Genomic DNA, 22211 nt, shown 5'->3' with positions numbered 1-22211 from the left:
CTGTTGTTGAATGATCTCCCACTATGCTATGTTGAAATCTATCTCACCTTATCCCTTGCACCTGATTGTCTGCCTGAACTGCACTTTCTCTGTAAATGCAACACTCTATTCTGCATACCGATGCTGGTTTCCCTTGTACTATCTCAGTGTACTGTTGTAATGAATTGATCTGTATGAACAGTACACAAGGCCAGATTGTATAGCCTGCACTGGGGTACAGTATTATTATATGATACATGTCTCTCTGGCTATCCATCCCATAGGATGATGATGGTTCCTTTCAGTCAGTTAGTGGGGTTTATACCCCACTCCTCAGAAAGGAACAGCGTGTGCGTGAGTGGATTTTAGGTGAGTAGGGGGTTGCACAGGTCCAGACCCACCCTCTCGACATCCCCTCCCGGATCCAGCGGCATGGTGGGGTCCAAGACAGCTGGGGGAAGTTCTGTTGCAGTGAATGGCCGGACCAAGCTTCAACGCAAGGGATGCTCTTTCCGCACTTCACGGCACGAGTTTACTAGGTGGCCGTTGACCCTTCGAGGGGGTTCATCTGCCCTTTGATACATGTAACATGTAACATCTACTCAAAGCTATGTATGTGCTGAAATACATTGAGAGGTTGGTCATGGCTGGAATTAACTGCTGCCTAAGCACAGACCTGGACCCTTACAATTTGCTTACCACTACAATAGGTCTACAGACAAAATCTCACCGGCTCTCCACTTGGTTGTGGAGCACTAGGTAACAGTGACACCTACAGTTGAAGTCAGAAGTTTACATACACCTTAGCCAAGTACATTTAAACTCAGTTTTTCACAATTCCTGACATTTAATCCTAGAAAACATTCCCTGCCTTATGTCAATTAGGATCACTACTTTATTTTAAAAATGTGAAATGTCAGAATAATAGTAGAGAGAATGATTTATTTCAGCTTTTATTTTTTTCATCACTTTCCCAGTGGGTGAGAAGTTTACATACACTTTGTTAGTACTTGGTAGCATTGCCTTTAAGTTGTTCAACTTGGGTCAACCATTTTGGGTAGCCTTCCGCAAGCTTCTCACAGTAAGTTGCTGGAATTTTGTTCCATTCCTCCAGACAGAACTGGTGTAACTGAGTCAGGTTTGTAGGCCTCCTTGCTCACACACGCTTTCTCAGTTCTGGCCACAAATTTTTATCGGATTGAGGTCAGAAAATGATGTCAAATCTGGTTCATCCTTGGGAGCAATTTCCAAACGCCTGAAGGTACCAAGTTCATCTGTACAAACAATAGTACGCAAGTATAAACACCGTGGGACCACACAGCTGTCATACCGCTCAGGAAGGAGACGCATTCTGTCTCCTAGAGATGAACATACTTTGGTGTGAAAAGTGCAAATCAATCCCAGAACAACAGCAAAGGACCTTGTGAAGATGCTGGAGGAAACAGGTAGACAAGTATCTATATCCACAGTAAAACGAGTCCTATATCAACATAACCTGAAAGGCTGCTCAGCAAGGAAGAAGCCACTGCTCCAAAACCGCCATAAAAAAGCCAGACTACAGTTTGCAAGTGCACATGGGGACAAAGATCTTACTTTTTGGAGAAATGTCCTCTGGTCTGATGAAACATAAATTGAACTGTTTGACCATAATGACCATCGTTATGTTTGGAGGAAAAAGAGTGGGGCTTGCAAGCCGAAGAACACCATCCCAACCGTGAAGCATGGGGGTGGCAGCATCATGTTGTGGGGGTGCTTTGCTGCAGGAGGGACTGATGCACTTCACAAAATAGATGGCATCATGAGGAAGGAAAATTATGTGGATATATTGAAGCAACATCTCGATATCAGCCAGGAAGTTAAAGCTCAATCGCAAATGGGTCTTCCAAATGGACAAGGATCCCAAGCATACCTCTAAAGTTGTGGCAAAATTGCTTAAGTACAACAAAGTCAAGGTATTGGAGTGGCCATCACACAGCCCTGACCTCAATCCAATAGAAAATTTCTGGGCAGAATTGAAAAAGCGTGTGCGAGCAAGGAGGCCTGCAAACCTGACTCAGTTACACCAGCTCTGTCTGGAGGAATGGAACAAAATTCCAGCAACTTACTGTGAGAAGCTTGTGGAAGGCCACCCAAAACGTCTGACCCAAGTTGAATGATTTAAAGTCAATGCTACCAAAAACTAACAAAGTGTATGTAAACTTCTGACCCACTAGGGAAGTGATGAAAAAATTAAAAGCTGAAATAAATCATTCTCTCTACTATTATTCTGACATTCCACATTCTTAAAATAGTGATCCTAACTGACCTAAGACAGGGAATGTTTTATAGGATTAAATGTCAGGAATTGTGAAAAACTGAGTTTAAATGTACTTGGCTAAGGTGTATGTAAACTTTTGGCTTCAACTGTATATCATACTGCTACTTATTGATTCTAGCTCGGCGTTCAACATCATCTCCCTTTCAGTACTAAAAAGCTTCAAAACCTGGGACTCTGCATTCTTGACTTCCTCATTACAAGATCAGTCAGTGCGGATTGGAAATAACATCTCACGGACTATTAATACCGACTTACCTCACGAATGCATGCTTCGCCCACTGCTCTGGTCTGTCTACACTCGTGACTGTGTGGTAAGGCACAGGTTAAATGTCATCTATAAATTCACCAATGACTCTTATGTTGGAAGGATCTTAGATGACAATGAAGAGGTGCATAGGAGTGAGCTGGATCAGCTGGTTGAGTGGTGTTGCAATCATAACCTTGTACTCAACATCTGTAATACCAAAGACCTTATTGTGGACTTCAGAGAGGGGGAGATGAGGGAGCACACCCTTGTTTTCATTAGGAGTTCAGCAGCGGAAAGGGTGAGCAGCTTCAAGTTCCTGGATGTCAGCATCTTGAAGAATATATCATGGGTCCAATGCATTGTTGCATTGATGAAGGCACCCCCGCGGCTCTGTCATGAGAAGTTTGAAGATATTCAGTGTTCACCAAAGACTGTAGCAAATCTCTGTAGACTTACAGTGGAGAGAGCATCGTTGCATTACTGTCTGTGACTGAGGCTGCAATGCACAGGATTGTAAGGGCCTGTAGTGGGATGTGCACTCAGCCAGCTCCATCACGGGCTCAAGCCTCATCACCATCAGGGACATTGTCATGAGGTGGATCCTCAAGAGGCATCAGTTGCTAAGGACCCTCACCATCTTCTCATTACGGGATCAGGCAGAAGATAGCCTGAAGATGCGCACACAGTGTTTTAGAAACCGCTTCCTCCCCTCCATGAGATTTCTGAACGGTCTACAAACACCCATTATTTTGCTCTCATTTTGTCTAACTTTACGTTAGCATAAAAAATATAAAAAATACTATTTTATGTATTGCACAGTACTGCTGCTTCAAAACAAGAAATTTCATGACATATGTCAGTGATAATGAAGCTGATTCTGATTGAGTGATAAATCTGCCTCTGACTCTGCTGTGTTTTATTGTGGTGAGAGTCTCCTGCTGTAACGTCTCCTCCTGTCCCTCTCGCAGGCTCCAACTACTACGTCCGGATCCTCAGCACCATTGACCGGGAGCTGCTGAAGCCCAATGCCTCGGTGGCCCTGCACAAGCACAGCAACGCCCTGGTCGACGTTCTGCCCCCCGAAGCTGACAGCAGCATCATGATGCTCACCTCAGGTGGGTCGGAAAGAAGGGGATGGTTTGGCTGGGGACTGGGACACCCCTTCCCATGGCTGGAATGTGGATGCTTCCCTTTGGCCCGATGCCCTGTGCTGACCCCTCCGTGCTCATCCCCTGTCCCAGCACTTGCTGTGGAAGCACTGTTTCCCTGATCGATTCAAGTACTGGTTGGGAGGGAGGGGGTAAGAGGGCCAGAGAGTGGGTGGGTGAGGGAAGGAGGGGGAAATGGGAGAGGGAGAGAGTAGGGCAGGGAGAAAATGTGTGGGGGAAGAGAGTGGGGAGTGCGTGAGAGAAAGAGAGTAGATGCTTTTCCACTGTGGTGAGTGATCTTGCTTCCACTGCTCTCCCCAGCTGTGTAATCAGATACTCACTCCTCCCAAGATGAAGAAGATCTCCTGTCAGATCCCTTCTAAGTCACTTCCTCCTTACCTGAAATCTAGAGCAGGGGTCGGCAACCTTTTTGCCTCTGTGAGCTGGATCGCGTATTAATGAGCGGACGGTGGGCCAGATAAATGCCATAAAAAACTTGAAATATGGGAATTATCCATTAAATACATCTAGTTATGTCTTGCCTCAAATTAATGAATAAGGCATGCTAAAAAATCATTTGTGCGTAAGGTTGCCTACCCCTGATCAAGAGCCATAGAGTCACACAGCACCTGTGACAGGCCTTTCAACCCAATTGGTCCATGCCAACCAAGGTGTTACTATATGCGAGTCCCATTTGACCAATTTCCCTCATCACCTTTCTTATTCAAACACTGTAATTGTGCCATCTCTGTCAGTTTCTGTGCCGGTTCATTCTGTGTACCCACCATACTATGAGTGAAAAGCTGCCCCTTTTAAATCTTTCCGCCCTGACCTTAAACCAGTGTCCTCTAGTTTTAGACTCCCCTAAAAGACTGTGACCACCCACCTTATCTACACCACTTTGTGATTTGTTAATCCCCTGTCAAGTCACCACCCCGCAGCCTCCTTTGGTCTGGGGAAACAGTCCCAGCCCGTCCATTCTGTGTCCCCTCCATTATCAGACATAGCTCTCCAGCTCTCCATTTTTCTATCATCCATGTGTCTATCTAAAATCCTCAATGTCCTTAATGCCTCTACCATCACCCCCGACAGAGCGTTCCACGCACTCATCACTGACTGTGTGAAACAACCTATCTCTGATATCCCCTCTATACTTTCCTCCAAACACCTTAAATGCATGCCCCCTCGTTTTAGCCATCTCTGCCCTGGGAGAAAGTCTCCAGCTATCCACTCTATCTACATCTCTTCTTACACCTCTTTCTCAAGTCACCTCTCATCCTCCTTCTCTCCAAAGAGAAAAGCTCTGTCTCACGCAACCTTTCCTCATAAAACATGCTCTCTAAATCTTGTCTGCACCCTCTCTGAATCTTCAACCTCCTTCCTATAACAAGGCAACCGGAACTGATTATAATAGATGGGATAATCTTTATTGGAAAGGAACAGTTAAAGGGAGATTGAATTGAGGTATTTTGGAAGCAGGTAGGGGTTTTCTGAAATTAGGATGTTATCATTTCCAATGGTCAGAGATTGGATGTGATGGACAACGGAGCTACAGGGGAGAGAGAGGAGCAGAAAATGGTTCCTTGTGACAAGTTATTGCTGTCCTTCTGTCTGGAATGGGATGCATTCACAAGCAGATCCCACAGCAGCTTCCAAAAAGTGGGGGGAGATATGGGAAAGGAGGAAGATTGACCTGGGATACCATTTGGTGCTGAGTCACAGAGCCAGGGAGAGATTCTGTGGTTAGAGCAGAGTGCTTCCTGACTGCATCAGCAGATGGCACTCTTGACGCTGGGATGTGTGGATTGACAGACAGAGCTCTATTCCTGGGCCGTGGAAGCTCCCAGGCAGAGCTTTGTTCCTGGGACTGTGTGGGTCATGGGCAGAGCTCTATTCCTGGGCCGTGGAAGCTCCCAAGCAGGGCTCTGTTCCTGGGACTGTATGGGTCATGGGCAGAGCTCTAGAGGTTCCTGGGACTGTGTGGGCTCCCGGGCAGTGCTCTGTTCTCAGGGCCATATGGGTCACATGCAGAGCTCTGTTTCTCAGCTGTGTGGGCTCCAGGGCAGAGCTCAATTCCTGGGCCGTGGAAGCTCCCAGGCAGGGGCCTGTTCCTGGGACTGTGTGGGTCATGAACAGAGCTCTAGAGGTTCCTGGGACTGTGTGGGCTCCCGGGCAGTGCTCTGTTCTCAGGGCCATATGGGTCACATGCAGAGCTCTGTTTCTCGGCTGTGTGGGCTCCAGGGCAGAGCTCTATTCCTGGACCGTGGAAGCTCCCAGGCAGGGGCCTGTTCCTGGGACTGTGTGGGCTCCGAGGCAGCGCTCTGTCCTTGGGCTGTGTGGGCCCCGGGGCAGAGTTCTGTCCTTGGGCTGTGTGGGCTCCGGGGCAGAGCTCTGTCCCTGGGCTGTGTGGGGCAGCAGGCGGAGTTCCAATCCGGAGCTGTTTGGGACCACAGATGAAACTCTGTACGTGGGCTACATGGGGCCACAGGCCTGTGCCTGGACTGATTTATCCCTGCTCCTACAGATCAGAAGCCGGATGTCCTCTATTCGGACATAGGAGGGATGGACATCCAGAAGCAGGAGGTGAGGGAAGCTGTCGAGCTCCCCCTCACTCACTTTGAGCTCTACAAGCAGGTGAGTGCAGCCGAGATAACAACCTTCGGTCTGCAATCGGACCTCCGGACCGGACCAGTGTCGTGCCTCTGGATTGAAGTGCCTGGCCCACTGTCCCTTCAGAAAAGAACGTCCCGTCTCTGACCAGACTCCACTGGCGCAACGTACTAGTTCCCAACCAGAGACTCCGCTTCCCGAACGGCCTGCGCTCCCCTTGCCCGGTTCTGTCTTCAGGCACTCCCTTCGCCCTGTTCCGCCTGCAGTGCATCCCCCACCCCCTGTTCCACCCTCTGACTGTCCCCCCCCCGACCCTGTCTGCCGAAAATCCCGCCCCCCACCCTTGTCCGCCAGTGCCTCCCCTCGCCCCTGTCCCCTCCACAAGCAACTCCCTTCTGTCTGTCTGCAGACACACTCCCTCCTCTCATCCAGACGCTGGGCAGCACCGCCTTCCTCCCCACCCCCGTGTACCACCTTTTGACCTGTTCTCTGTGCCCACAGATCGGGATCGACCCTCCTCGGGGAGTGCTGATGTACGGCCCTCCTGGTTGTGGGAAGACCATGTTGGCCAAGGCTGTTGCCCACCACACCACAGGTAAGGCAGTGGCAGCACTGGGACCGGGAGAGGCACCCCTTTCCCTCCTCACCGTAGGGCACTGGGGTGTGTTACAGAGCAGAGAAACCATGCTGCATAGAAGTATAATTCCCTGAAAGTGGTGACACAGGTAGACAGGGTGGTGAAGAAAGTGCTTGACACAATGGCCTTCAGCAGTCAGGGCACTGAGTACAGGAGTTGGGACATTATATTACAGCTGTACGGGGCGTCAGTGAGACTACACTTGGAGCATTGCGCACAATTCTGATCGGCCAGCTAGAGGAAGTATGTTATTAAGCTGGAGAGGGTGCAGGAGAGATTCACTGGGAAGTTATCAGGGCTGGAGGGTTTGAGTTATAGGGAGAGACTGGGCAGGCTGGGTCTGTTTTCCCTGGTCCAAAGTAGGCCGAGGGTTGACCTTATAGAGATTTTTTTATTAAATAATCGGGATGTAGATAATCACAGTCTGAAAGAGGAATTGTGGGAAGTTTTTCATCCAGACGGTGGACTGAATGTGGAACGAGCTGCCAGAGGAAGCAGTTGAGGTGGGTACATTAACAACATTTAAAAGACATTTGGACGGATACAGGGATAGGCTTAGAGCAGCAGGGATTCTCAAGCTTTTTTATGCTATGAACTCTCTACCATTAACCAAGGGATCTGAGGACCCCAGGTTGGGAACTCCTAGTTTATAGGAATATGGCCATGTGTGGTTTGCTTGGGATCTGAATCTTGGACAGTGTGGACTGGTTGGGATGGGAATCTCGGTCAGTGTGGACTGATTGGGATGTGAACCTCTGACAGCGTGGACTGGCTGGGATAGGAACCTCTGACAGCGTGGACTGGCTGGGATGGGAACCTCTGACAGCGTGGACTGGTTGGGATGGGAATCTCAAGACAGCGTGGACTGGTTGGGATGGGAATCTCGGACAGCGTGGACTGGTTGGGATGGGAATCTCGGACAGTGTGGATTGGTTGGGATGGGAATTTTGGACAGCGTGGTCTGGCTGGGATGGGAATCTCGGACAGTGTGGACTGGCTGGGATGGGAACCTCTGACAGCGTGGACTGGCTGGGATAGGAACCTCTGACAGCGTGGACTGGCTGGGATGGGAACCTCTGACAGCGTGGACTGGTTGGGATGGGAATCTCAAGACAGCGTGGACTGGTTGGGATGGGAATCTCGGACAGCGTGGACTGGTTAGAATGGGAATCTCGGACAGCGTGGATTGGTTGGGATGGGAATCTCGGACAGTGTGGACTGGCTGGGATGGGAATCTTGGACAGCGTGGACTGGCTGGGATGGGAATCTTGGACAGCGTGGACTGGCTGGGATGGGAATATCGGACAGCATGGACTAGTTGGGATTGGAATCTCGGACAGCGTGGACTGGTTGGGATGGGGATCTCGGACAGCGTGGACTGGTTGGGATGGGAATCTCGGACAGCGTGGACTGGCTGGGATGGGAACCTCTGACAGCATGGACTGGTTGGGATGGGAATCTCAGACAGCGTGGACTGGTTGGGATGGGAATTTCGGACAGCGTGGACTGGTTGGGATGGGAATCTCGGACAGCGTGGACTGGCTGGGATGGGAACCTCTGACAGCATGGACTGGTTGGGATGGGAATCTCAGACAGCGTGGACTGGTTGGGATGGGAATTTCGGACAGTGTGGACTGGTTAGGATGGGAATCTCGGACAGCGTGGACTGGTTGGGATGGGAATCTCAGACAGCGTGGACTGGTTGGGATGGGAATCTCAGACAGCGTGGACTGGTTGGGATGGGAATCTCGGACAGTGTGGACTGGTTGGGATGGGAATCTCGGACAGTGTGGACTGGTTAGGATGGGAATCTCGGTCAGTGTGGACTAATTGGGCCAAAGGAACTGTTTCCAATCTGAGTGACTCCATGACATGTGGTCTGTGAGTACTGCACTGACCCCCTGCCTATTTCTAGCTATACCTCATAACCTCTGCCTTCTCTTCTCCCTTCTCTTCCCATCAGCCGCCTTCATCCGCGTGGTGGGCTCCGAGTTTGTCCAGAAGTACCTGGGCGAAGGTCCCAGGATGGTCCGGGACGTGTTCCGGCTGGCCAAAGAGAACGCGCCTGCCATCATCTTCATTGACGAGATCGACGCTATTGCCACTAAACGCTTCGATGCACAGACAGGAGGTAGGTTAACTGCTCCCATGTCGTCTCCGTCCCTCTGCTTTGGATAACTCCCTGCCTTTTCCTTTTCCCTTTCCCACTTCTTGGTGTTCTTGGTGCGTTTAGCAGGCTGTCTATCCAGAGTGTGGAGCATGAGTGGCCCAGTGGCATAGAGAGTAGAGCCACTTTCACCCAGCCTCAGAGACCCAGGTTCTGGCTGTATATGTGTGTGTGTGTGTGTTCGTTCCTCCTTCGACCTTGGGCTTCCCCCGTGAGTTCTGTTTTTCCTCCCACGTCCCCAGAATAAGATGGCCAAGTTGGGTGGGTTAGTCTTGGTAATTTCGTCCCTCCCCCCACCAGTGTGTGTTTGTGTGTGGATGGGTGAAACTCAGGCAGTAGATGGCAAGAATGTGGAGAGAATGACATGGGACAGCTGTGATTGACAGGCTGATGGGCCAGTGGGCTTGCTGGCTCGCTGGCTGGCATGCGGAGCAGCCTGCCGTCTGGGCGTTTGGAGGCTGCGGGTGGTGAGGGCCGTCCATACGTGTGGGCAAGTGCGTCCGAGGACGCCCTGCACAGGCTTCTAACCTACCTTATGTTTAACAGCGGACAGGGAGGTGCAGAGGATCTTGCTGGAGCTTCTCAACCAGATGGACGGGTTCGACCAGAATGTCAATGTGAAGGTATGTGCTGCCTGGGAGCTCACAGCTGGAACTGTGACAGGGTTTCCTTTACACTCCCACTAGCAGCTCCCTGATCTCCTCTAACATTGAGTCGTCCAGCCCACCCGTGGTCACCGTGTCTCTCCCCCCGGCAGAAATAAATCCTATCTCCTGTGTTCGGCCCTTATGCATGTACCTGTCCAATTGCTTTTCTTTTTTAATCTTTTTATTAGTTTTCAAGTTCATAAACATAATAACAATAGTGATATAAAGAGATTGGAATTACATTATTGATAATAAACATATACAAGAGAAACTACAAAGAGTACAAATGTAATAAACTTCCAAACTCTTGATATAATTAATCATGAAGAGAAAAAAAAGGATATCACAAAAAAAACCCCAAAAAACAAAAAAAAAACCAACAGAACAAAACAGGGCTGAACCAATATATTAGATCGAATACATTCATTAACGTCATCAACTCCACTGCTCTATTCATACATTCTAAGTTAATAAAAAGGATTCGGAAAAGGTCAAACTACATCATATGAAAACGTTCAATAAGTTTTCAACATTTTGAAGTCTCTTCAAATTTAACGGAAGGATCAAAAATGACACTTCTGATTTTTTCTAAATTTAAACATGATATAGTTTGAGAAAACCATTGAAATGTCGTAGGAGGATTGGTCTCTTTCCAATTCAATAAAATGGACCTTTTGGCCATTAATGTAACAAATGCAATCATACGACAGGCTGAAGAGGATAAAGAGTTATGCTCCATCATTGGCAAACCAAAAATTGCCGTAATAGGATGGGGTTGTAAATCAAAAGCAAAACTGTTGAAACGATATCAAAGATATTTTTCCAAGAGAGGGCAGGACCAGAACATATGACTCAAAGAAGCCATCTCAGAGTGACATCTGTCACAAACAGGATTTATATGGGAGTAAAAATGAGCTACTTTATCTTTAGACCCGTGGGCCCTATGCACTACCTTAAATTGTGTCAGCATCTGTTTAACACATATAGAGGAACAGCTAACTAATCGAAAAATTTTCTCCCATTTCTCTATAGGTAGGTGAAGTTGAAGTTCCCTTTCCCATTCATTTTTAATTTTATCAGATATACCTGGCCGTATTTTCATAATTATATCATAAATAGTTATTATTAATTCCTTCTGATAAGGATTTAGGCCTAAAATTTTTTCCGTGATATCAGTTGGGTATGAAGTCAGAAATATAGGCAGCATGGTATTTAGAAAGTTTCTTATTTGTAAATATCTTAAAAAAAAAGGATCTATGCACATTATATTTATTAGACAACTGTTCAAAAGACATGAAACAGTTATTCAAAAATAAGTCACAGAAACATGTTATACCCTTCATTTTCCATATCAAAAAGACTTGATCCATAACAGAGGGTTGGGGAAAAAAATTAGATATAATAGAGCTTGATAATAAAAATCTGTTCAAACCAAAAAATTTACAAAATTGGAACCATATTCGTAATGTGTGTTTAATTATTGGATTAACCATTTGTTTATTCAATTTAAAAAACACAAAGGGCAGTGAAAATCCTAAAATAAAAACTAATGAAAACCCTTGTACAGAGTAACTTTCGAGGTTTACCCATTGTGGACTTGGAATTATATCCCAGTCTTGTGTCCAAAATACTAAATATCGAATATTAATTGCCCAATAATAGAATCTTAAATTCGGCAATGCTAAACCACCATCTTTCTTGGACTCTGTAGATATTTTTTTACTTAACCTAGGATTTTTATTCTGCCATATATAAGAGGAAATTTTAGAATCAGTAGTATCAAAAAAAGATTTAGGAATAAAAATTGGTACCGCTTGAAATAGATATAAAAATTTAGGTAGAATAATCATTTTAATAGCATTGATTCAGCCAATCAGTGATAGAGACAATGGGGACCATTTAGTAAGCAATTGTTTAACCTGACTAATTAACGGTAAAAAAGAATTGGGTTTGAATAAGTCCTTATGCCTCTTAGCAATTTTAACACCCAAATAAGTAAAATAGTAATCAATCTAAAACGTGAACATCTATAAATGGGAGCCTGCATATTTAATGGAAATAGTTCACTCTTGCTGAGATTCAACTTATAACCAGAAAAACTACTAAACTGAGCAAGCAAAGATAATACTGCTGGAATGGATGGAATAGTAGTAGAGCTACTAGGACTTGATGTATCAATCCCTATGGTAAGTTGGCACTCTCGATGTTGGCAGTGGGTTTGGAGTGGTGACAAGGAGGGAGGGTAGGTACGTCATCGGGGTCACCAGGTGGGCACCCTCCTTCTTTGACGTTTCGTTGATAAGCCCACAACGTCTCCAGAGGGCTCAATGGTGCTACCTGGCGTCCCAGATACACCCCCCTCAGTTCCATACCCTCCTGTCTTCATCTTGCAGCCCAGTTGTTGTCTTTCCTTTTAATCCAAATCCAATTGCTGCTTTCTTCTGCTGCATTTGACAAGGACTTGATTGCTTGTTGGAGGGAGTGACCCCTCACCCCCATCTTCTTCAACAGACTGGTTGCAGATGTAGCAACGAATCCCCTGCATCCCACTTCTACAGGGAAAATCTTGGTCTTCCAGCCATTCTGGGCAGCTTCAGTTGCTAGTTCAGAGTACTTGGTCTTTTTCCTCTCATAAGCTTCGACACCATCTTCCCATGGTACTGTCAATAGCAAATCATCTGCATATAGTGATAATTTATGTATCTCATTCCCACGGGTAATACCAAATAATTAGAGTCACGAATAGCAATAACTAATGGTTCCAGGGCAATATCGAATAATAATGGACTAAGAGGGCAACCCTGCCTAGTACCACGGAATAATTGAAAAAAGGGAGATCTTTGATCATTGGTAAATACCGAAGCCAAAGGAGTAAGTTATATCAATTTAATCCAAGATATAAATATTGGACTAAAATTGAATTTCTCAAGCGTATTAAACAGATACGTCCATTCAACTCTTATCAAAAGCTTTCTCAGCATCCAATGAGCTGACGCATTCTGGAGTTCTAGGTGAAGAAGTATAAACAATATTTATTAATCTCCTAATATTAAAGAAGGAGTAACAATTTTTAATAAATCCAGTCTGATCAACAAAATTAATTTGAGGCAATACATTCTCCAGTCTCGTTGCCAATATTTTAGAAAAAATCTTAGAATCCACATTCAGCAAAGATATAGGCTTGTAAGTAGGATCCTTATCTTTTTTAAGAACTAGGGAAATAGAAGCTCGATAAAAAGATTGTGGTAATTTACCTATAGATACTGCATCCTTAAAGATTCTACATAACCAAGGAGAAAGTATAGTAGAAAAAGATTTAAAGAATTCTACTGTATAACCGTCTGGACCAGGTGCTTTACCTGAATTCATCGAGCAAATAGCATTCTTTATTCTACCGTAATAGGTACATCTGATTTTAAATGTTCATTGGGTGGCATTTTTGGAATATTCAATTTCTTTAAAAATTCGTGCGTTATAGTGGAATCATCAGGAAATTCTGATTGGTATAAAGAAGTATAAAATTCTTGAAAGGATTTATTTATCTCATCATGATCAACCGTCAGAGTACCATCTTTTTTACGAATTTTAACAATCTGGCGTTTAACTGAAGTCGATTTCAGTTGATTAGCCAGTAGTTTCCCAGTTTTATCACCATGTATATAGAATTGACTTCTAGTTTTAATTGATTTTCAGTCAAAGATGATAGTAATAGACGATGTTCCATTTGAAGTTTGACTCTCTGTTTATAAAGCTCCTGATTAGGAGCAATAGAATATTTCTTATTAATTTCTTTAATCTTGTCAACCAGCTTAAGTATTTCATTATTAGTTCGCTTTTTCAATCCAGCAGAATATGAAATAATTTGTCCACAAATATATGCTTTAAAAGTATCCCATAGTACCCCGCTGGAAATTTCCTCCGTAAAATTCGCTCTGAAAACAAAATCAATCGGTTCCTCAATAAAATTAACAAAGTCCGAGTTCTGAAGCAAAGTGGTATTAAATCGCCATTGTCTAGTACTAGAAGATGTATCCATTGACTTAATAGATAGTTTCAATGGCACATGATTGGAAACAACAATGGAATCATATTTGCATTCAACAACAAGTGGAATTAATTGAAAGTCAATAAGAAAGTAATCAATTCTAGAATAATGATGATACACATGTGAAAAGAATGAAAACTCTATCATTGGTATGTAAGAATCTCCAAATTTCTGAAGTTCCAGAGTCAACTATAAAAGAATTAATAAGAGTAGCCGATTTGTTTGGAAGTGCCTGATTAGACATAGATCTATCCATCAAAGGATTTAAACAACAGTTAAAATCTCCCCCCATAATCAACATATAATTGTTTAAGTTAGGAAGGGATGTAAAGAGATGTTTAAAAAAATTCAGGACAATCAACATTTGGAGCCTAAACATTAACCATAACAACTTTTTTGTTAAATAACAAACCAGTAATTAGCAAAAATCTACCATTCGGATCTGAAATAGTCTCAAAATGCACAAATGAAATTGAAGGATCTATAAAAATAGAAACGCCTTTCACTTTGGTCTGTGAATTCAAATGGTACTGTTATTCCTTCCAAAACCTAAAAAAAAAAATGCTGATTATCCTCTTTCCGCACATGATTTTCTTGTACGAAAATAATATGAGCATTCATCCTTTGGAATACTTAAAAAATTTTCGTCCGTGTAATTGGGTGGTTTAAACCATTTATATTCCAGGAGACCAAATTAGTAATCTTATCCATAGTACTGAAATCGAATGTAAAGAGTTAAGCAGAATACAAACTCATGACCCTGGAAGAGGAAAAAAGGTTCAAAGAGGAACCGGAAGTTACGACATTTTGGACATTTTGCTAGTTTCAAGTCAGCCCATTTACAGAAAAAAATCTAAATTAAAAATAAGAAGAAAAATATCACCCTTCCCCCCCCCCACAAAAACCTGGAAAAAAGCCAAAAAGTGGCCAGTGCTAAATCTAACCCCATCTCTCCAGAAGGCAACCCAAAAGAAATATGTTTTTCTTAAAAAAAACACCACCCATGGTTGAAAAAGTAAAAAAGCAATTACTATAAGTGTAATGAAAAGATTACAAGAATTACAAACATAAAATAGTTTCTTCCTACTCATGTGAAAAAAGAAAGACCAAGCGCCGATTCATATTATTAGATTTTTTTCATAAATAAATGATCAACAATGACGCAGCAAGAAAAAATAAATTCTCGGGAAGAAGAGAGCAATCCGCCATCTTAAGATGTAATACTTCTCCAATAAAGTTTCAAAGAAAAGGAAAATCAAAGACTGAATCTACTACTTAATTACTCTCAAAAGCAAAAAGATTAAAGGTGAAAAATGCAAAATCCCTAACAAAAGAAGAAAGAAAAAAATATTTCTATTCAAAAATACGAAAAATACCTACACTAGAAAACCAAGGCAAGAACCCTCAAAATATAAAAGTCTAAATGTGTAAGCTAAATATAGCTTTTTTTTCTCCAAAAAAAATGAAAAGCAAGTTAGAAAAAAGAAAAAAAAAGAAAACATTGCGTTAATTAGTCCTTAGCAGAGGAAGGCAGGTTGTCGAGAAAACTTTGAGCTTCATCCGGAGTCTTAAACAGACGATGAAATTTATCGGCCAGAACAATTCTCAGAAGCGGTGAGTACAGCAATGCTAATTTGAAGCCCTAACGATAAAATTCTGACATCTGCGGTTTAAAAGCCATCTGTTCCCTCAAAACTTCGGGCTGAAATCTTGAACGATGCAAACCCTGAAACTTTGAAATTCAATCATACCTTTCCGCCGAGCAGCTCGTATCACTTGATCCTTAATGTGAGCATAGTGGAACCGAATAATAATAGATCTCGGTTTAAAATCTTTGGAAGGTTTGGGGCGTAAGGTACGATGCACACTATCAAGCAATGGTTGGGGGGATGGGTGTCTCCAAAACTTCTGGACCAAACACATACATTAAAAATTTAGAGAAATATTTAGTGGGATCGCCCATCTCAACATCTTCGGGAAGCCCGATTATTCGCAGATTCTGTTGCCGAGATCGGTTTTCAAGATCGATAATCTTTGATTTGAAACTTTCCAACTGCTGAAATGTCGAAGCTAGATTTTTCTCCACAGTTTCAAATTTTCGATCTCTCTTCCGATGGGCTTCATCCATTTCTGAAATTCTAATTTGTTGTTGATCGATTTCACGTCTAAATGATTTAACATCATCTTGAGTCGTCTTCAAAACTTCTTCAAACACAGCAAATCTTTGGTTAAGTGTATCCTCTAGAAGTTTCGACATTGTTTCAAAATTAATGGAATGTGCTTAGATGCTTTAGGATCACCATCTTTTTTCCCATTCCCACCAGAATCTTTCCTATTTTTAACTTCTCGTCCTCTGGTCAGTATTTTCAGTAAGTTAAAATCGAAGTTCAAAGATATATCTGTAGTATAAACCCTTTAGTGTAGGTATAGATAAAGTAAATAAGGATGGTTACAGGTAAAAGAAGTAAAGGGAATGGAGTGAAGCCAGAATGAACCTCACGCCATGAGCGCCTCCTGGAGAGTCCGTCCAACTGCTTCTTGTACCTGCCTCAGACACTTCCTCTGATGGCTCATTCTGTGTGAAGTTGGCCCTCTGGTCCCTTTGAAATCTTTCCCACCTCACCCTAAGATGATGTCTGCCAGTGTTTTGGGCTCCCCTAGCCTGAGGGATAGAAGAAAGAGGAGGTTAACTTGTCACATTTCTCTCATTCTCTGTGTTCCAAGGTGTAAAGACCCAGCCTTGTCAACCTCTCCCAGTAACTCAGGCCTTCCAGTTCTATGGCAATATCTTCATAAATTTTACCTGTACTCTTTCTTGTTTAACTGGAGTGGCCTCACCCATGACTGATACAGCTGCATTCTCTCCTTTTGTCACAAACTTAAACATGTGTCACAGGCAAAACTTTACAGGCATTAGAGTAAAAGTCAAGTTTATTGTCAAATACACAAGTTCGTGTATGCACAGATGCAATGTAAAACTTACCTGCAGCAGCATTGCAGGCACAGTGCATCAGAGACCCAACATTCACAAGGAAAACATACTAAACACAAATAGTACACAATTTTCACAAGTGCTAGGTACGTAGAACGCGCTGCCAGGGCTGGTGGTAGAGGCAGATACGTGAGGGGCATTTAAGAGACTCTTAGATAGGCACATGGATGAAGGGTTAGGTTAATCATGGAGTAGGTTAAAGGGTTGGCACAATATTGTGGGCTGAAAGGCTGAAAGAGCATCCTGAGCAGCTGTGTCATGGCCTGGTTCGGAAATTGTACCATCTCGGATTGCAAGACCCTGCAACGGATAGTGAGGTCAGCTGAGAAGATCATCGGGGTCTCTCTTCCCGCCATCACAGACATTTACATCACACGCTGCATCCACAAAGCAAACAGCCAGACTATGTAACGGTTTCTTCCCCCAAGCCATTAGACTGCTCAATACCCAGAGCCTGGCTTGACACCAACCTACTATACCCTCTACTGTGCCCACTGTCTTGTTTATTATTTATTGTAGTGCCTGCACTGTTTTGTGCACTTTATGCAGTCCTGGATAGGTCTGTAATCTAATGTAGTTTTTGTGTTCTTTCTTACATAGTTCAGTGTAGTTTTTGTACTGTTTCATGTAGCACCATGGTCCTGGAAAACGTTGTCTCATTTTTACTATGTTCTGTACCAGCAGTTATGGTTGAAATGACAATAAAAAGTGACTTGACTTGACTTGGATCTGTTTTCCAGTACAGTCAAAGCCCCTTCATAAATCACAGAGCACCCTCTGATCTACGCACAAATGACAAAGTCAAAATTGTCAGGTGCACAAGTCTATGTATGTCCAGGTGCAATGAAGAAACTTACTTGCAGTAGCTTCACAGGTAGAGAGCATCAGATACGCAACATTCACATGGAAACAAATGTTAAACATAAATTGTACACTTTTTTTACAAGAAAGAACAATTAGAATGAAACAAAGTCTATTGTAGTGCTAAGTGGTCACAGTGTTGCTCTACTGAGGAAGTGATTATGGTTGTGCTGGTTGGTTCAGGAACGGAATAGTTGAAGGGAAGAGCTGTTCCTGAACCCGGTGGTGTGGGACTTCACGCTTCTGTACTTCTTGCCTGCTGAGATGTGTGAGAAGATGGCATGGCCCGGATGGTGGGGGTCTCTGACGATGGCCATTGCCTTCCAGAGACAGCACCACCTGCAGATACTAATGGTAGGGAGGGATGTGTCTGTGATGTATCGGGCTGAGTTCACTAATTTCTGCAGCATTGTATGGTTCTGCGCATTTGAATTAGAAACATAGAAAACCTACAGCACAATACATGCCCTTCGGCCCACAAAGCTGTGCCGAACATATCCTTACCTTAGAACTACCTAGGGTTACCTATAGCCCTTTATTTTTCTAATTGCTGTACCAGACCAGTCAGGACACTTTCAACAGGCCATCTGTAGAAGTTTGTTAGTGATTGGTGACCAGCCAAACCGACTTAACCATTTGAGAAAGTAAAGACACTGACTCGCCGCCTTTGTGATTACCTCCTTCCATGTACGTGCAGAAAGCATGTAGCACCAGGCTCAAAGACAGCTTCTACCCCACTGCTGTAAGACTATTGAACAGTCCCCTGGTACATTAAGATGTACCCTTGACTCTTGTGATCAGCTTTTGGTATGATCTTGCACTTATTGTGTACCTACATTGCAGTCTCTGAACTGTAACACTCTATTCTGCATTTTGTTATTGTTTGGAGGGAAATAAACAGACAACATTTCAGTTCGAGACCCTTCAGCTGACTGTCCTGATGAAGCGCCTGAAGATTCTGCCTGGCTTTGAGTTCCCCTGGTGTGTTGTGTGTGTTGCTTAAAATTTCTAGCATCTGTAGAACACCTTGTGTTTCTGTTACCGCTTTACTCTGTGCTACCTCGATACACCGACGTGATTTGACGGCATACAAAACAAAAACTTTTCACTGGACTTTGGTACGAATGACAATAATAACTGCTGGCCAGTCAACCTCTCTGCTTCTCACCCCGCAGGTCATCATGGCGACGAACCGCGCAGACACTCTCGATCCCGCCCTCCTCCGCCCGGGACGCCTGGACCGTAAGATCGAGTTCCCCTTGCCCGACCGGAGGCAGAAGAGGTTGATCTTCACCACCATCACCAGCAAGATGAACTTGTCGGAGGAGGTGGATTTGGAGGACTGTATCCTTCGACAGGGAGAATGGGGAAGGAGCTGGGGGTGGGGAGGGGGGAGGGAGGGATCGCCATCCCAGCGAGTTGTAGGATTACACATCCGTGCACACCAACCCAGATTCCCAATGACTGACCCGTATCCCTACAAACTTTTCATGTCCATGTTCCTGTCCAAGTATTTTGAAGTACCACACACAAAGGGCAGCAGGAACTCAGTGGGTTAGGCAAAAGAAGATTAAGATGAGCTTTGTATGTCACATGCAGTGAAATGTCATTTGCGTCAATGACCAACACACGTGCCCGCAAGTGTCGCTATGCTTCCAGCGTGCCCACAACTTACTAACCCTAACCCGTACATCTTTGGAATGTTGGGAGGAAACATACACTGTCACAGGAAAAGCATTCGATCTCCTTACAGTGGCAGCAATCAAATCCCGATCTTACAGCTGCCACTGTAGAGCGTTATACTAACTGCTATGCCGCTGTGCTGCCACGTCTGTGAGGGGAAATGAACAGGCTTTCATTCAAAGAGGCCTGAAACCTTACCTGTCCACTTCTCTCCAAAGATGCTGCCTGACCTGCTGAGCTCCCCCAGTGCCTTTTGTGTGTTGCTCCAGATTCCAGCACCTACAATCTCTTGTCTCCTTATAATTGCATCTACCTCTATCACTTCCTCTGGCAGCTCATTCCATATACATACCACCCTCTGTGTGGTAAAACTTGCCCCTTTTAATCCTACACCTCTCACTTTAAACAGTGTCCTCTAGTTTTAGAGTCCCCTAACCTGGGAAAGAGTCTGTGACCTTATCTTTGCCCCAGTCCTGGTAACACCCTCATGAATCTTTCGTGCACCGTTTCCAGCTTAATGATACCCTTCCTACAATACTCCAAGTTCAGTTCTTGTACAGCTGTAACATGACATCCCATTTCCTGTACTCAGTGCTCCAACTAATGAAGGCCAGTGTGACAAATGTCTTCTTTACCACTTGTGACTCCACTTTGAGGGGACTGTGTATCTGTAACCCTGGCCCCAAGCTGTGATGTGACCTCCCAACTCTAAACTCACGACCCTCACAGGGCGACACATTCCCATTTGGGACCGTTCTGTGTTCAAAGAGGGGTGGGGTTGAGGAAGGTATCAGGAATGAATCAGATAGGAATTTTCCAGAGCAGGGAGAGCAGGTGAAACCTTTGCAGAGTTGCCTCTTCCCCCTCTCTCCTGTTGCAATTCCTTCCCCTGTTCCGTTTCCTGAGTGATAGATAGTCCGGTTTGTCGGGGGCATGACCACCTCCCTGTCATAAACCACGGGAGCAGCATGTTCCAACCCTCCCCCATATTGTTCACAAGCCATCTCTGACTCCGGCTTCGTGGCGTTCCAGCCTTGACAGGATTCCACAGACATCGCGCGCCCGGACAAGATCTCTGGTGCCGACATTAACTCCATCTGCCAAGAGGTAAGCATGGTTAGCTGCGTTAAGTCCTGCTGGTGTTGAGGGGGTGCAGGGCCCAAAACTGCCCACGATACTCCGAGTGCAGTCTGACTAATGCCGTATAAATCTTTAGCTTAAATCCTTGCTTTATATCCTAGTCCTCATTGTGTTTGCCTTCCTGCCATCGACTCAACCTGCAAGTTAACCTTTAGAGAATCCTTCAAGAGGACTCCCAAGTCTCTTTGCACCCCTAATTTTTCACTTTGTTCTCTGTTTAGAAAACTGTCTATGCCTTTATTCCTTCTACCAAAGTGTATCACTATATTCTTCCTTACACTGTATTCCACCTGCTACTACTTTGCCTATTCTCCTAATCTGTCCAAGTCCTTCTGCAGACTCCCTGCTTCCTCAGCATTTCCTTTTCTTCACCTTTTATATGCAAATTTGGCCTCAAAGACATCAATTCCTTCATTCAGATCAAGAAGAAAAATAGTGGACCCTGGGGAGCACGGTTAGTGAAACTGAAAAGGATGCCTATATTCCCTAATTCTGTATCCTTCTGGGATGGAAATTGTGGGCCCTGGCTGCTCTGGCACGGCTGTTAACCCTGCCGGTAGGGTGGGGAATGAAGAGCTCTGATGCTGGTACGGGGAGGAGACTGCATGGTGTTGGGAAACAGTACAAGGGTAGACAGACTGGAGGAGTTCAGAGCTGGGGATAAATGTTGAAGAGGGGTTTAGCTCAGAGAGGGATTCGGTAATGCAGGGGAAATGGGAGGAAGAGAGCCCCCCCCCACCCCCTTGAAACCGTCTGCCCGTCCCCTACCTCTTGTTTGCCCTGCACCTGCCAGAAAGGGAGGGGGAAGAGGGGTGGGTGGTGTGGAGAGAGTGGGCATGGTCAAGTCGCCACCTTCATGGAGGTGGTTCAGAGCCTCCCTCAGCTCAGTGTGATGCACTCTTCGCTCCCCTCTCTTCCACCTCAGGCAGGGATGTTGGCCGTGCGAGAGAACCGATACATTGTGCTGGCCAAGGACTTCGAGAAGGCGTACAAGACCGTTATTAAGAAAGACGAGCAGGAACACGAGTTCTACAAGTGAGGGGTGGGGTGGGACCCTGCCCCCACCACCTACCTTCTCCCGGGACGTCCCTGGGACAAGCCCGCCCCCTCCCTTTCATGGAATGTTTTGTTGTTTGGTTGGATTGAGACTCAATAAAGTCTACTTGATGTGTTTTTTTGAGAGAGTTCCGCCTTGGGTTGTTGTACCTACTGCTGTTGGGGAGACCTCCTGCTCTGCCTCCCTCCCACATTCCACTCTCCAGAATAATTAAAAGGCACATGGGATCGGTGGGTTATGGGGAGTTGGTGATGCAGGAGGAGGGTGGGACAGACAGTCAGCACCCAGGGGCTCACCAGCTCCCTGAGTCTGGGGAGGGTGATGTCACAGGCCCTTCAAGTAGTGCCCAGCAATTTATGCTGATGCTGTTTCATTTCTCTCCACCCACACACACACACACACACACACACACACACACAGTTCAACCAATCACCCCCATGCAACGGTGACAGGCCGCATACAGACTCCTCCTGGAGCACAAGGCAGAGAGGCTGCCACATCGACAGGCCTCTCACAGGCTCCTGGACAGAGCACACAGGAGGTGGAGGTTGCTCCCTCTTGTCCCCCTTCCTGTGTTGCATGCCTTCAACCCAGAGCTTACACAGGAGATGGGATGGAGGAAAGGAAGGAGTGTGGCATTGGTGGAGGGGTGGGGGGGGAATGTGTGGGGGAACGCAGCTG

General features: G+C 45.1%; 1 protein-coding gene across 1 annotated transcript in view; it reads left to right on the top strand.

The window, feature by feature from the left end:
* Positions 1-21644, top strand: part of psmc4 (proteasome 26S subunit, ATPase 4) — a 41905-nt gene extending 20261 nt beyond the window's left edge. The window contains exons 4-11 of the mRNA XM_063056697.1: positions 3512-3658; positions 6216-6325; positions 6803-6896; positions 8902-9069; positions 9652-9728; positions 18826-18994; positions 20385-20440; positions 21399-21644. Of these exons, the coding sequence (XP_062912767.1) occupies positions 3512-3658; positions 6216-6325; positions 6803-6896; positions 8902-9069; positions 9652-9728; positions 18826-18994; positions 20385-20440; positions 21399-21512 (935 nt within the window). The 3' untranslated portion in view covers positions 21513-21644. The remainder of the gene's footprint in view (positions 1-3511; positions 3659-6215; positions 6326-6802; positions 6897-8901; positions 9070-9651; positions 9729-18825; positions 18995-20384; positions 20441-21398) is intronic.
* The last annotated feature ends 567 nt before the right edge of the window (positions 21645-22211 follow it).

Source organism: Mobula hypostoma, chromosome 8, assembly GCF_963921235.1.
Source record: "Mobula hypostoma chromosome 8, sMobHyp1.1, whole genome shotgun sequence".
Classification (NCBI taxonomy): Eukaryota; Metazoa; Chordata; class Chondrichthyes; order Myliobatiformes; family Myliobatidae; genus Mobula; species Mobula hypostoma.
This window is presented reverse-complemented; position numbering and strand designations above follow the sequence as displayed.